General features: G+C 39.1%; 1 protein-coding gene across 4 annotated transcripts in view; it reads right to left on the reverse strand.

Moving 5' to 3' along the window:
• Positions 1-15,664, reverse strand: part of osbpl3b (oxysterol binding protein-like 3b) — a 53,960-nt gene that overhangs the window by 16,902 nt on the left and 21,394 nt on the right. For 2 of the 4 annotated variants that reach the window (XM_055013901.1, XM_023299388.3), the window contains 10 exons: positions 11,357-11,473; positions 10,636-10,689; positions 10,226-10,339; positions 8,713-8,877; positions 8,370-8,493; positions 5,873-5,976; positions 5,547-5,639; positions 5,312-5,471; positions 2,722-2,852; positions 2,042-2,143 (listed from right to left, as the gene is read on the reverse strand). In XM_055013901.1, the coding sequence (XP_054869876.1) occupies positions 2,042-2,143; positions 2,722-2,852; positions 5,312-5,471; positions 5,547-5,639; positions 5,873-5,976; positions 8,370-8,493; positions 8,713-8,877; positions 10,226-10,339; positions 10,636-10,689; positions 11,357-11,473 (1,164 nt within the window). The remainder of the gene's footprint in view (positions 1-2,041; positions 2,144-2,721; positions 2,853-5,311; positions 5,472-5,546; positions 5,640-5,872; positions 5,977-8,369; positions 8,494-8,712; positions 8,878-10,225; positions 10,340-10,635; positions 10,690-11,356; positions 11,474-15,664) is intronic. The other 2 variants (XM_023299389.3, XM_023299390.3) reach the window with 2 other exon arrangements.

Raw genomic sequence — 15,664 nt, forward strand, 5'->3', positions numbered from 1 at the left:
TTTGGAGGCAGCATTTCTCTCATTGATCAGCTGGAGGGCTGCAGAAGATACATGACCTATCAGAGTAACAGCCAAACAAAGCTCAATAACAGCAGAATCTTGTCATGTTTATACCAAAGCATGAAACATAAATTGGTCATTTGTGCCTAAGAGCCAAGAAAGTGAATCAGTATCACACTATGATGCAATGTATATCAAGGATTTTCACGTTCTAACAGTTATTATGACTTGCTAACTTATTATGTGCTTTCCTGGTAAAATAATGTAGTATTTATCATCAAAACGCAGTAATTTATGTTGTTATAAGGTAAAACGTATGTTTGAACTGGGAGACAGTGTGCTGAGAATGGAAGAACACAAGATTATGGCTCATTTACACGATTTGTGCTTCATCCCTTGATTGAGACTCGGTGAGATTCTGCTGTTCTAAAACACAGTCGATAACAATGTGTGTGCAAATATGCATGCACATTGAAACATTTCAAAATACATGCGGCTGGAGGTAGTGTTATTTCTCACTGATCAGGTGGTGAGGCACAGAAGGCTCCATGGATACATAATTTATTCCAAAATCATGCTCATCGTGCTCAATAACAGGAAAATCTGGTAATGTGTCAAACCAAGCATGAAGCAGAACTTAATCAAATTGTGTAAATGAGCCATATTCCTTAAACGATTTGTTCTCCACTCTCAAACAAGCTTCAGGTTAACAGTACATTGTCAGAACAAGAAAGGTCTGTAATGTTGTAACGTGATAAGCTTGTATGTCATAATAAGGTGAAAGTATTTGGTTATAACAAAGATTTTCCTAATGCTGATCTGTTTTTCTTCTCTGGTGTGGCAGCTTCTGTACATAAACCATATTTCTTTACTGCATTATGAAACCCAGATCAATATTCATACACAACTGAGTTGAAACATTATGCAATAAAATGCAAATGTTTTGCATCTGCCAAACCCTCATCCGACAAGAGAATTTATTGTGCCAATCACGTGTATTTCTACAGACTGCGTTACAATACACTTAATCGTGCTTTATTTGATATATCTGTGATATCTGATGCAAATTTGAAGAACTTTACAATAAAATCTGCCTTCACAAAACTTTTACAGATTCAGTTTTTGCTGAGGTTGTCAAAAAAAGGGGATAATTTTGCTTTATGTTTAGCACTGACATCATAGTGGGTGGTGGAAATGTACTGCACTGCATTATATTTAAGTGTTTCAAGCTTTTAGCCTGCTGTACTGTGTGTTAATGGGGTGAACAAAATATCAGGAACACATTAAAAGTGATACAAAATCATCCCATTTTGGACAATATCAGAAAAAAATAATAATGCAAAAGTTCCTTAAATGCAGAATTTATGTCAGAGCACCTAATAAAGCGGCAGGTGAGTGTACTTTACCGTATCACTTAAAGTTAAATTAATTGGTTGCAATGAGTGTGCACTCGTGCTCTTTTGACGACAAAAAAAGATGCATACATCTTTGAAAACAAGCAAAAACGACATGCAACCAATTACAAAGACATAGAAGCGAGGACACCCATCTATCCATTGTTACTGCCGAAGCTGATTAATTAACCTGCAGATAATCTCAGAAGGGGCGGCTTAGCTTTGCACTGTGTGTTCAACAAATTTCCCAGAGACACGATTAAGTAAATCAGCTCACATTGTCCGGTCAGCAAATCTGATTAAACGAGCACAGAGCTTCTTGAGAAGACGATAATGTGGGGGAGAGTTCTTCCTCTGAGCCGTGTCAAAGCGAGACGTGCACAGTGACAAGATTCAGAGGAAGCACAGAAATACAATCTATGGCAGGGGACCCCCAGATTGTTGCAGAAAAGAAAATTATGGTCCCGTTTTTTTTTCTGTAACTTGTGAGTTGAGTGAGGGGGTGAGAGGATGGATGGGAGGTAAAGGACAGCTCATGCATTCTGTGGCAAATTCTAGACTAGGTGGGATGAAAATAAAGACAGAGATAATAATAATCATCACGGTGGTGGGGGAATTCATTCGAGCCACTGCATTCCTGCACCCACCTGCACAGGGGCAGTGAGATTTATTAGTGTGGGCTCTACGATGTGGGACTCGGCATGAATCTTGCACAGGCGCTCTCTCAGCTCAGAGTTCTGGGCTACAGCCTGGAAAAATAACCAATGTAAACATTTTTTATTGCACACAGTAAACCAGTAATACCTTGAATACTGAAAGCTGAAGAGAATTCCTTGTTCTAAAACGAAATGCTACACGGATCAGGCTGCGAATACGACATTCATCGACATTCATCTTCACACTGGAGATGTGTGTCATCACCTGTTAGCAGCTCTATGTGAAGCAGGAAGAAAAGCCGACACCCAGCAGGGCATTTAAAGTCAAAGAAATGCGTCGGCGTCGAGAACATACAACTTCTAAATGACTTCTTTTGCCACATTAGGACTTGCACGCTCTCTACGCCAACACTTTTCTTTGACAGAAAATAGAAAAAAGGCCTCCAGGTGTGAGGCAGCAACGGCAGGAAACATAACTGTTGAATGTTCAGGTGGGCAGACTAGTAATCCCTCTAAAGGGCTCGTCAATGTGTCACAGCAGACGAGTAGTGTGGGAGGACACGTCATCGGAGGAGAGCGTAAGAACTGAAGAGAAGGTGGTTTACCTACGGTAACCCAGTTCTGCTGTCTGAAAGCTTCCCTCTGACCTGTGTGTGTGCTGTTTCACGTACCGACGCCAGCGCATTCTTCAAACTGACGACTTGCGGCGAAGTCGGGGGACATGTTTCGTGATCCAGACACTGTTTTAATCTCTCCCTCTCAGATGTTAGCGAAGTCAGCGCTGACTTCATGATCGTGTGTACTGCAGAAACAGGAGAAAAAAGAGAAGAGCTTTAACTGAAATCTGGATTTATTTCAGGACTTTGTAGATGAGGTACACTACTTGTAACTGACGCGGTTCTTTGTTCAGTTCTCACTACGGCTGCACAGTATATTGTTTCAGCACTGACAGTATGATGTGTAGGAAATGAACTCAAACACAGCAACTTTTCTGTTGCTTGATGCACAAGAAAACTCTTTTAAAAACAGTTTTTCATGCCCAATGTACAACTCAAGTTTATCTGATGGAACCTAATTTCAGAATTAAGCCATTTTGGATTCACAGTTTTTATTTCTTTTTACTGTATTTAAAATACAAAGAGTTTGTCGACATGCAGGTTTGACATTCTCACAGCAAAATGAGTGAGCAACACAAGAGAAAAAGATGATTTGGTTGGAAAAAGAAATCATTTGTTAGGAAATATTTCTGCAACTGAAAGGACGGTGTTGACCAAAAACAGGTATTCTGCTGTATGATGTGTGTAAATGACATCCAAAGCAACAAAAAATATATATATATTTCAGAGGCTGTACTGCAAGAGCTATATTTGCATATATTGCAAAATATAAACTACATAGCTTTACACAATCATAGTGCAGCCCTAATTTCCATTATCAAAATAAATCAAGTTAAAAATGGATTTGGAGGTTTCCATTTTGTCTCCATTACTTCACAAATGGATGATTGTCTCAGTTTGTTTTTTAATTATTCACCTTTGTGCAGGTGCTTCAGAATTAGATATTTTGACACAAATAAATGATGACTTATTACCGTAAGTCTCCATTTCTGTGGCTTGCATTTGCAGTTGAATTGCATCAATATTGCTCAGGTGAATAAGGTAGATTTTATCAGCTACATTAGAGGTAAAAAGCGTATACTTAAAAGTCCTATATGGTGAAAATCTATTTTTTGTGGATGTTTTGTGGTTGTTATAAACTTGGAGGTGTAGAACAAAAGATATAAAGACATTTACTGCTGCCATTCCTCGTACAACTCCGCCTCACCAAGCGAGTAATAAGTCAACCTAGGTGCAGCAAACTAACCAGCTCAAAAGCAGAGAGAGTTTTCTTTCTGAAGGGTGCATGAACAGCAGAAGCTTGTTGGTTTTCAGAGCAAAACAGCCCATTTTGAACAGAGCTTAAACCCAGGATCATACAATCGTGCTAAACTGAACCATCTCTGCAGTATTTCAAGCTGAAAAACTCTGACACACTGTTAGATTTTGATTAATTTTCAGAGAAAGGGGCACAATAATGGACCTTTAAAGTTAATAGACATTGCTGTCCACTATTACTTGTTATGTGCATGACTGCTGCATTGCATTGTGGGAGTGTCCAGTGCTTGCATGCTGTGATATTCTCCTAGAAGCAGCATGCACTTTGCAAACTAATATTAACTTTGTGCACTATTATTAATGTGTGAAATTTCAGACAGTGTTTGAGCGATGTTTTATTTTTGTTCAAAAATCCAATTCTGAAACAACAAACCCAACATGACATGAAATGAAAGATGATTATTCATTTGTAAAGCTGCAAAAAAGGGGATGATTAGTTTTCAAACTCATTTTCCATTTGATTCAAGTTCTAACATGGCAAAAAATTACTTCTTTTGCCACCTTAGAAGTTGTGTATTCTCCGTAGACACAAGTTGATTCTTTGTGATGGTGCAAATTAAACCAAGAAACTGAAAGCGTTAGGTGGACCAGTACATCCATTGATAGTCTATCACACCATGTTTCCAAGAAAGTGTGACATTTTGATTAGTTTACAACACTCAACTTACTTATTACAACTTTCATTTTTACCACACACTTCATAATCGCTGCTTTGGAAGCTAAATTATTGAACAGCACTGGCATTATTAATGGATGAACGTATTAGATGAAGCCATCATACATTCTTAGCTTCAGGATTTTGACTCTGCATAAATTTGGCAATTCAAATGCCAACTATTCCCTGGAGTAAGTTTAAAATTGTAAACCAATTATGTAAAACACATATCATACCCATTAGTCCATGTCAAGCATCCGGTATCTGATTATAAATTCCAATGACAACTGACGAAACACTACATTTGACCTCTATGTGGCAATCTCCTGTTTACAGAATAGTGAGAATAGTTTAGAATATAAAACAGTTTACTCATTAAGTGCAATTGGAAGTGCTGTCTGGACACATAATGAATGTCCTAATGAAAGAATAATGAGGCAAACTGATTATTATTACCAGCTGCTTTTGTTGTATCATTGTCATGTCCATTTGTTCAAAACAACAACACCACACTAATCCTATCTTACATGCAAATAAGACTGGCAGACAGATTTACTGAAAGCGACCGAGGCATCTGACAAATGTGCACTTCCTTGCAAAATACCATCTTGAAAACCCTGCGAGCATCTGCCTCAGACTATTCAACAAACTGTCCACGCAGCTTTCACTCACAGTTGGCGGCGACGCGGCAGAAATCCTCCTGCAGCTTGGCCACATCGAAGGGGGAATCCAGGGATTCGGGGTCGACTTTGTCATTGCCGAGTGCAGCGGTGGAGAGGTTGGGGTTCGAGGCATGGAGGCGGATGGAGCCGGAGGAGATGCAGCTGGGTACCTATGCAAGAGGAACAGAAAGTGAAGAGACTCACAGCAAATAAAATACCAAGCATGATTTATTCATGTTGTCTACCTGCAAAGTTGTTTTGACATCTTTATTGTAGTTTTTCGAGCGCCATTTCCGCGGAAGTCTCTTTTCTTTTTTGGGGCTGTCAAATGTAGACGCCTAGTGAACATAAGAGACAATAGCGATGGTCATGACAGAGTTTTTTATTAGAAGAAAGGCTTTTTATAGCGAACCGGCAGCACAAGGCACAGGATGCAATATGGTCTATATTTAGTTGCAGATGAAGGCAGCAAAAATGATTGATGGAGAGAAGTGATTTAAAGACAAAACAAGCCTCTGCATAAAATTCTGGTACTCTGGATGGATGATTTACAGCGTCTAGTCCCCCTGACCTGCAGTGCCTGAATAGATGGAGCAGAATAGGTCCGGTGCAGGACTTCCATGCTCTGAAGCAGGTGGTTAAGCTCCAGCAGGTAGGCCTCACATACTGACAAATCTGCAGAGAGGAAGGAAGTGTGATAGTTAGAATAAATAGATAGATAGAAGAATAAACCTGGAAAAGGGGCATCGCACTGGTTTGACCAATAAATAATCCCTTTGTCCTCGGTTCAAATAGATTCTTTAGGTTTAATCTATGAGTGTTAAATGCGCACACAAAAAGATTCACATTATCTCATGGGGAAACAGATAAAAACAAAATGGAGACTGTGGTGCAACAACCTCCTGTAACAATAACCATACTCTGCAGTAGTAAAAAATACTAAAACAGATGACTAAAAGACTCTAGATGAGACACTATTTGGGAGATGCAATTATAACAGTTTGTCTATTCTTCAGTGAGAATTAAAGATGAGATTTTATTAATCAGTTTCAATATCTCAGACGCAAAGACTAGAATGTTTAGTGATGCTTGGCAATGGTGTCAGTAGTGTGACAAACATTCAGATTTCCATTAATAAATGTCAAATATGTTTCATATTATTGGGGCAGCCCCGATGAGTGATGAGAGAACAAATTGGGCGGTTTTAGCCTGGATCTGTAAATTCCCCACATCAACGAACAATCTGGGCCAGTTTAGACAAAGATCCCAGACCAGATTTCTCCTCTTATTGTCAGCAGGGGTGAAACGGGGGTAAATGAGACTGAATCTGGGGCAGTGTGAGCAGGGCTTTAAAGGTTTATTTGTCTTGCCTAGACATGGATCTCTGCTTCTGCATCCTTCTCGAGTTGCACCAGGCGGGCCAAGATATCTTACTCCCGTCTGAAAAGGCTTCTCACAATACCACAAACTAGACAACAACTTCTAACTCTGTCTGTCACAGAAAGAGGAGAAGCTGAGTGATTTACAAGAGAGTATCAGTTTGGAGTGATAAAGGCATTGGTGTTCGTAGCCTAGCTGCTTAGATGGACCAGCAGAACACTGACTAGCTTCAACTGGAGCAAAACCCAGCATACACCCAACAGCCACAGTTTTAAAACCACTTACAGGTAACAAGTGTATGATGATCTTGTTACAATGCAATCTTCTGCTGGCAAACCTTGGATCCTGACATTTAGGTGGATGATATGACATGCACCACCCATCTGAACATTGTTGTATACCGAGCACACCTTACCACGGCAACCAGCAAGACAATGCACCCAGCCACTGTACACAAACTGCTAAGGAATGACTCAAAGAACAAAAAAAAGACCTTAAGACATCCAAATTCCTCAGATCCCAAACTACCAGCAAGACAATGCACCCAGCCACTCCACAAAAACTATTCAAGAATGGCTCAAGGCACACAAACAAGATCTCAAGACATCCAAATTCCTTAGATCCCAATTTGATCTGGAATGAACCGGAACAAGCCTGACTCATGGGGACTTCATCTCATAACCCACAACACCTAAAGGATCCTATGCCAACATCCTGGTGCCAGAAACCACAAGGCACCCCTACATGTCTTATGTTCATACTTCAATGGATTAGAGCTATTTTGGGGGCACAAAAGGGGCCTACACAATATTGGGCATTTAGTTTTAATGTTCTGGAATAACACTAGCAAGGCCCACCTTGAACTGACACTGTTTCAGAGGAAAGATGATGAAACAATTGTTGTAAAAGTGAAGACATCGAAACTTCATTAGAAATGGCCACCAGCTAAATAAGAGGTAATTCTACTGTCACTATGTGGCAATAACTTTCTTATTAATGAATGACCATGGGTAATTTTTCCTGTATTTTTAGCGTTTAAAAATCTTAACCTTTCGTTCTACAGCAAAGTGTTGACAGCGCATCAACAGAATCCTAATGAATGGAAACTGAGACAAACAAGTGCCTCAGCAATCAATAGCTCCATTTCTGTATAAACGCCACCCTGCCGGTCTCATCTAACTTGCAAATAAAACAGCAGGCAGATACAGTTATTGGAACTAGCAGAACATAAAAAGTAGTGTGAATGAAAAGGCTTGACTCACTAAGGTTAGATCTCCTGCGTCTTACTGCTATTGGCAACTTTTCTGTAACTAGGATGTTCTGAATAGATCATTGACCTTCATGAAGATTTAGTTTTTCTTCGCTTGGAAGCTGCAGCATCTATATGGCTTTATCTGTGATTATTTTTCTCAGGTTGGTTTTCTAAGAAGATGGTAATCATAAACGGGGTGTAGCTTCCAACTTGAATATTATGAGATGTCTAATTTTTCCACCAGGACAACAGTGTGTCTTATAGTTTCAATAAAAGTGCAAATTACTGCAACCTGAATTTAAGAAATGTGTTTTGGAACCTCAAAATGTCAGCCAAATCAGTTAAGATTTGGTTATTTTATTAAGAAACAGACAGACAGGTACTTTAAAGTGTTGAGAAATTTCATGAATCACAAAACACAGCTCTACTCTCTCACCTTTGGAGCATTTGTCCATGTCGTCCGATGACTGCAGCCAGGCAGCGACCTTGGCCTGGCTGTTGGAGCTTAAAGGGAAGGCACCTGCAGAAGGCACCGTGGACTGCCTCCGTACAGGCATGCACTGCAGCAGCAAACAGACTCAAAGGTCAGTCCAATAACAATTTGCCTCCTTCATAACACTTGACAGCAGAGGGATTTTCCCTTCTGCAAATACTGTAGATGAACTAACGATGCTCGTTATGAAAAACACGGGGGAAAATGTGAAAGATTGAGTGAGTTATTACTTCAAACAGACCACTCAGTTTTCAGTGACAGTGTGCTGTGTGTTGTGCAGCTTTACCTTTCTAATAGAGGCACCGTCAGACATGTTGGGGGAGTTGGGGGAGGGGTAGTGGGGGTAGTAGAAGGACTTCTCGTTAGGGTACATGGCAATCTCATTTTGCCGATAGAGCCGATGATGACGCAGCTTGGACACCCATTCATCAAACAGCTCCTGTGACTTAATCTGCAGAGCACATACCACAATCAGAAATCAGCTCAAGGACAAGTAAGGTGGAGGAGGTGTGTCAGTGGAAAAACACGCTCACAGGTACAGCAAGAGCAGTAATTCACCCTCCAACACACACATGTACAACACATGAGGTCGTTTTAAAGTCATTTTATTGTCGGCATCTGTTCCAGGAATTAACCCTCTGAAACACACCTGCAGGTATGAAGGAAATGTTCTCTTCAAAAAATCAGCAAAATGACGCCATTTATCAGAGCGCAACACTGTAAAAACAGACTGAAATGTCAGATTTTTAACTTTCTGACACTCTTTCAACTTCTCATGTGTGATGTGCAGTTCTGCCGGGAAAGTTAACCAAATCTCAGCTTAAAATCACTATGTTTGTAAACTGTTTGCAGTAGTGAGATTCTGTAAAATACTAAAATTATGTGTACCTCAGTGCAAACGAGAAGTCATTAATTACATTCCTGTGACCAAATGAATGGCTATTAGGCGAACTACTGTTTGTGTCTATACAGAACAGACTGCAGAAAAAATGACACCATTCATCAGACCCAGAAACTTTAAAAACAGAAAGATTTAGTGGATTTTCAGCATTCTGATAATCCTCGTACTAATCAGCAGTGACGTGCAATTCACTCGAGAAAATTAGCCAGATTTAAGCATAAAATCATAATTCGGCAAAATCACTTAATTCAACCGGTTTCATTTAAAAATCAATGAAAATGTGCCAAAAAATTTACATTTGCAGTAATCACCTTTGTTAAAAAAGTAGAAAATTCTCTGTGCATCCAAGAAGCAATTAAACATTTGCCTGAGACCGACAATGTGACAAAAATTTAGAAACTACTCGCTGTACTCGGCTGAACTGCAGGCTGTGTATACACAGAACAGATACAAGAACTGAAACTAAAATTACAAATAGTAAAATATTTAAAGTATGTGGAGCAACCATTTGTCAAGCACTGGTATAACCATCACCACTTACAAAAAATGTTGATTCTATTTTTTTTTTTGGTCGCATTTTTGTAAAATAAATAGAGAAATTCAACATTTTTTTTTTCATGGTTTGTGCCATTATAACTTTATCATACTGCACAAAAGATGCATTTCAGCTATTTTTAATTTAAGCCATAGGTCTGCTGTTTCCATAGAGGTGCAGGAAATTTATATTACAGTGAAAAATGAGCCTGCAGTGAGTAAAAATGTTGCATGAGCAAAAAACACCCAGAGACTACATGGAGGTCAGAGGGTTAAAAAGGAATACTGGGAGTAATCCATGTTCTGCTGTACCTTCCTGTAGGCCTGTAGGGATTCCCTTGTATTCATTAGCCTTGTGGTTTACCTTCAGGTGATAGATGTTTTCCTCGGCATCGAGATCGATGCACTTGGCTTTCTTCTTAATGGCCATGACGGAGAGGCCCACGTCAATGCAACCGTGCAGTTTCCCTTTTTCAATCTGCAAGGCAAAGTCGACCCGCAATGTTATGAATTCAGCGCATGAGAATAATGTTCGGTTTTAAAATGAAATAATACTCCCTTTATTGGCTCTGACAAGCTTCATTTCTGCATGGCTGATGGATAATTATGTGAGATTGGCAGGTAAAATGCGCACAGGGATTCTCATCCCTGATGAGGGAATTAGGGGCCTTTTGTGTGTACAGGCACAGGTAGATAATTGAGAAGAGATGATTAGCAGTGCGACAAGAACATTACAAAAGACACAGTATACAGGCAGTGGCCTCTTGTACTCACGTCAGCGCTGCACTTGCCATATTTAAGGATACCCTTGTCCAGGAAAAAATATCTCTGTGGGGAGAAAGCAGGACAATAAGATGCAGCCGGAATGATATGCAGCATCTCTGACAGCAAAACTGATGTCACTGTTATGACTCTGCGATCATGACAAAGTCAGAGTCTTGTTAATGTATGTCGTTAAAGTATCTGCAGTGAGATGTTTGTCATCCGAGGCTCTCGTCTTGCGTCTGTCTGCCTTTATTACACTCCCTCTCATTCAGCCGCTTTCCTTCACTCTATTTGTAAATGCAATTCTTGGTGCTTTTACTGTACAGAATCAGGCTGTTGAAAGCACAGAGACCTGAAAAGCTCTGACTGTAAGTCAATACTAAATGTATACAGCTCTAGTAACCAACAGGCCATCAGCTAATGCATGTGAGAGGAACACCAAGATATCTAGGCATTATCATCCGCAGGAAAAGCTTTTAGACAGAGTGTAAACAGGCACTGACCCGAGTCGCATGTGACCCGACTGCATAAGCTCATTCAATTAGTTTAAAACACAAATGAGTCATGTCAGCACATTGTAAAGGGAAAGTGAGGGGTGAAACCAGGAAATCGAGATGACGTTTAGTCGTCAAGGCTCAAAATATATCATGAAGTCGATCGCTCTGAGAGGTGAGTCAGCAATGCAACGTTATGTGGTTCAACTAAGGACCCTGCAGGTGTCGTTTTATACCTTATGCCAGCCCTTCATCGGCCACTTTCTCCTCTTTAGCATGTAGCCCTCCTGCTTCTGTGGCTCCAGAACGCTGCTGAATCCTCCACGCAGTCCCTCCACTATTTCCCAGCTGTCCTGCGGGCACATATGGTTTATGAGAACTCTGAGACGACAGATATATCGTTGGAAAACACTCACTCACATGCAGATCAAAGTCTCCAGCACAACATAAATCGAACAAATCAACCACAAAGCAAAAGACAAGATCAGAATCAAAAGGCATATCGTCATCTGTGGCTGGTGATGTGGTTTGCAGATTTGCTGCCTCATTTCCATTCAGTGTCAGTCAGCTAGTGAGAGGCTCTGAAAGCAGGAGATGAGATTGCTACAGCCGTATAAAGTTGATGTCCAGCGTGGGGCTTTGCAGACTACTTTCACCTCATGTTCCCATTTACAAAATTAGCTTACCTGTCTAATCTCACTCCTCACAATAATCATTTCCTGACTGAGATTAGAACGGTCAAGTCCAAATCCCCTGCAAATACAGAGATTAAGATGATATTTCATCATGAAGTAATCCACATAGCTGTGCCATGTACTTCAGCAGTGAGAATTCCAGGAAGGCAGGATAAACAGCATAAACAGACAGTTTTGTAATATCTTTTCGGACACAGAAAATGTTACAGAATTTGTGGTTTATATTGCTTTTTGGGTATATCGGTGCTGAAACAATTAGACGATTAATCAGTCAGTTAATCAGGGAAAACTGGTGTATCGTTTAATCGCTCACTCCACCAGGTTTACACATAAACACTGGTTTACTAATCGTAAGTACCACAAACCAGCTTGGATAAACAGCTGTATAATGGACATTTATCCAGAAAGAACAACCTGAGCTGTGACATAGTGTTGACACAGTGACCGCAGTCGACACTGCAGGCCTGAAAGGACGTTGTCAAATGTCTATTATAATGTCAAATGATTCAAAATTGCATCACCTCTCAATAATTGGAAATCAAGTGTTTTCTAGTATGAAAAATCTGAAACAAATACTTTAAAAAGGCTATATTAAAAATACAGCTCTCACAGTAGAAACTCAAAGCAACAAAAGGGAATACAGCTGTGAGAAGTTATAAAACCTGTGATCACTCCAGTTGGTGTAACTGCATAAACATGGTTGTAAAATGAGCTGTGAACACAAGAACTTTCTCAGTTTTTACCTATGAGCTTTGTCTATCTGCATCATGGCTCCACATGGAGAAGAATTGTAAGATAAACTAAAAAAAAAGTATGATTGTGAGTAGAGATTGCAGTAATCAGGAGGTGCCAAATAATTTATAGTATCACTAATCAGAGCTGCAGTAGGTGTCGGTGTGAAGAACTAAAAAGAATTCTGCCAACCTCTGTGGATGCTGTTTAAGAAAAAGAAACCTTACTTACACTATGGTGCAAAACTGTAAGATTAAAAGACATGAAAAGAAGCTTGATGAATACTGGGAGGACATTCTTGGGTCAGATGAAACCAAGATAAGTTTGTTCAGCTCAGATGGGTTCTAGCATGTTTAGCATCCTGTCTAGGACTACCACAATGAATGCATAGTCCTGACAGTGAAGCACAGAGGTAGAAGTGTGATGATAAGGGGCTGCATGAGCTAAAAATGTACTGAAGGGATGACATTTATAGATGAATATTTGTGGATAAGCCAAAATATTGGCTGACAAGAAGATTCCCAGTCTGCAGAAGTCTGACAGAAGAGAAACATTCCAACATGACAACAATCCAAGGACAATGCTGAAATCACACAAAAGTTTTTAAAGAAGACAAAATTCAAACTATGAATTTGAAGCAAATAAAAAGAAAAAAATCTTTGGGGTATCTGAAAGAGAAAGTCCTCAGGCAAAGGGCAGCTGATAAAAAATAGTCTCTGAAGAATAACAGAACATCTTTTCAGAAGTATGAGTTTCTACTGTGGGGCTTGTATTTTTTAATAAACTGCTAGTTTTTAATTATATATATGAGGAAATACTCTACTGTTCACCTTAGAAGTCAGGCAATTACTATAAGGTCACACAGTGTTGAATCATTTGACATTTAAGAGATATTGCACAGGGGTGTACCCACTTCTGTCGTATTCTGTGATAATAAGACATCAGCTTATATTCTTGGATATTACAAAGGACACTTTGCACTTTTTAATGACACTTTGTGAGCAATTAGTGAAAAAATATTAATCAACAGATTAACTGGCAGTGAAAATAATCACAAACTACAGCAAGTACGTTCTAGGATTATACTTTCAACTCTATAAAGTTATTCAAGAGGGTCAAAAACTCGAGCACAAATGATGTTCACGTCATAGCTGTCCACAGGGACTTTGGGTTCTTGGCAGAGGTTTGAGGTGACTCTCAATTTGTTGTCTCAGTGTGTCCCTGACTGTTCCAGCACACAGCAGCTCTGGCTTAACAAACTGTATCAGTCAGAGAGGCTGAATGCTGGAGGTGAGGCCATCTAAAATAAACCCTCATATCTGACGGGGGATGGACAAGGGCGTGACTTGTGGGCTGCTCTTCCAGTCGCCCGGCGATCACGTCATGACGGCCTCCTCTGACACAACCGCACAGTGACTCACTGTCACACATCGCCCAGACGCTTTTCTTCAAGGTCAAGAGACACTTTCAGAAGGAAAAAGCAGAGACACGAGCACAAAGAGGACAGTGTTTACAGGGACAGCTCTCAGCAGGGAAAATGTAAATCCAGAATGTTCGCAAACTTGTCCGACATCCTGCAAATCCGACCGCAGTTTGAGATTGTTGTCAGAGGAGACTCTGGGGGGAGACTTCTGCTTCCAAACCAACTATATTCTTTTCCAGGTTCAAAACATTTAAAAAGTAAGATAGTAAAGGAATAGTTTGGTGTTGGGGGAAATGCACTGATTTGTTTTCTTGCCTCGAGTTAGATGAGAAGATTCATTCCACTCTCCTGTCCACAAGGTAAATACAAAGCGACCGCAAGCGATAAGATATGAACTCAGCACAAAAAATGGAAACTAGGAGAAACTGCTCGCCCACCTTCTATCTCTCTCTCTCTCTCTCTCTCTCTCTCTCTCTCTCTCTCTATATATATATATATATATATATATATATATATATATATATATATATATATGTATATGCTGCAGCATAAAAAAACAATTACTCTACTACTCGATTTAGAAAGAACTGCTCATTCTGTAATGATTATTTTGGGAGAGTGCATAAGTGATGGGAATAAACAATAATAACAGTAATTTAACAAAGCTGAAAAAGACGTTTGTAATGTTCTTGTTAAGCACTGTGAAAAAAATGTGAAAAAAACTGTACAAATAATGCAGCAAGAGTGGCACAAAAGCAAGGCTAAAAAATGGTGAAATACTGCAAAGCTCAAAAACTGCAAATTAAACAAAGTAACAGCAAATATCTGTAATATAATGATAATTTTAACAGATTTAAATATTGTTTAAAAAAGGAAAATTGTAATAATATTTTCATATGCAAAAATAAATGAAAACTATTTATAAAAAAATACACGGGATGGATGTTGAGACAGTTAAAAAATAGTTTGCCATTTTTCAGTCCCAAATGTGCAAATGTTTTCTTGGAAACGATGGAAAATATCTGTATAACAATGACATTTTTAATGGATTCAAATACAGTAAAAGGAAATAGTGTGATTTTACAGTTAAATGTCGTAAAAGCACAAATTTATACATTCATGTAGACTTTTTAATTATTGTTTATTTACAGTTTTGGCCTCGTTTTTTTTTTTAAAGTTAGCATTAAGTGATTATCTGTATTTTGACAAAACAGGGAGAATCTGTAAAATAACAGTAAATTGTAAAAAAAAAAAAAAAAAAAAAAAAAGGTTAAAAGCTGTTACAAATAATCATTTGCTTTGAATGGCATTTAGATCAGTCTTTGCACTCATCACATAGAGCTTTGTGCTGATCTAACAGTCAAACTAATTAGTTTTGTTGCCTCGTGTAGTGGCAATAATTGCAAGAGACTGTCAACAGAGTGCCTGTTTTTTGTTTAGAATCATCCTGTCTGTAACCAAAATATTTCCATAAAACTGACAATGAATTTCTTTTTGCAAACAAATCAAGTTCCTCTCCTGTTTCTCACTAATTTTTCTGTTCACATGTGGAGCCTGCAACAAACGTCATGTCTTGTAAATAATAAAATCATCAAACCTGCATCCAAAAACCCTTAAATGTGAGTAAATGATGTAATATCAGACAGATTTCTATTGTAAATCAGTCAAAGAAAATAAGAAATGTCTGAGTTTTG

This window comes from Amphiprion ocellaris, chromosome 9 (assembly GCF_022539595.1).
Source record: "Amphiprion ocellaris isolate individual 3 ecotype Okinawa chromosome 9, ASM2253959v1, whole genome shotgun sequence".
Taxonomy (NCBI): Eukaryota; Metazoa; Chordata; class Actinopteri; family Pomacentridae; genus Amphiprion; species Amphiprion ocellaris.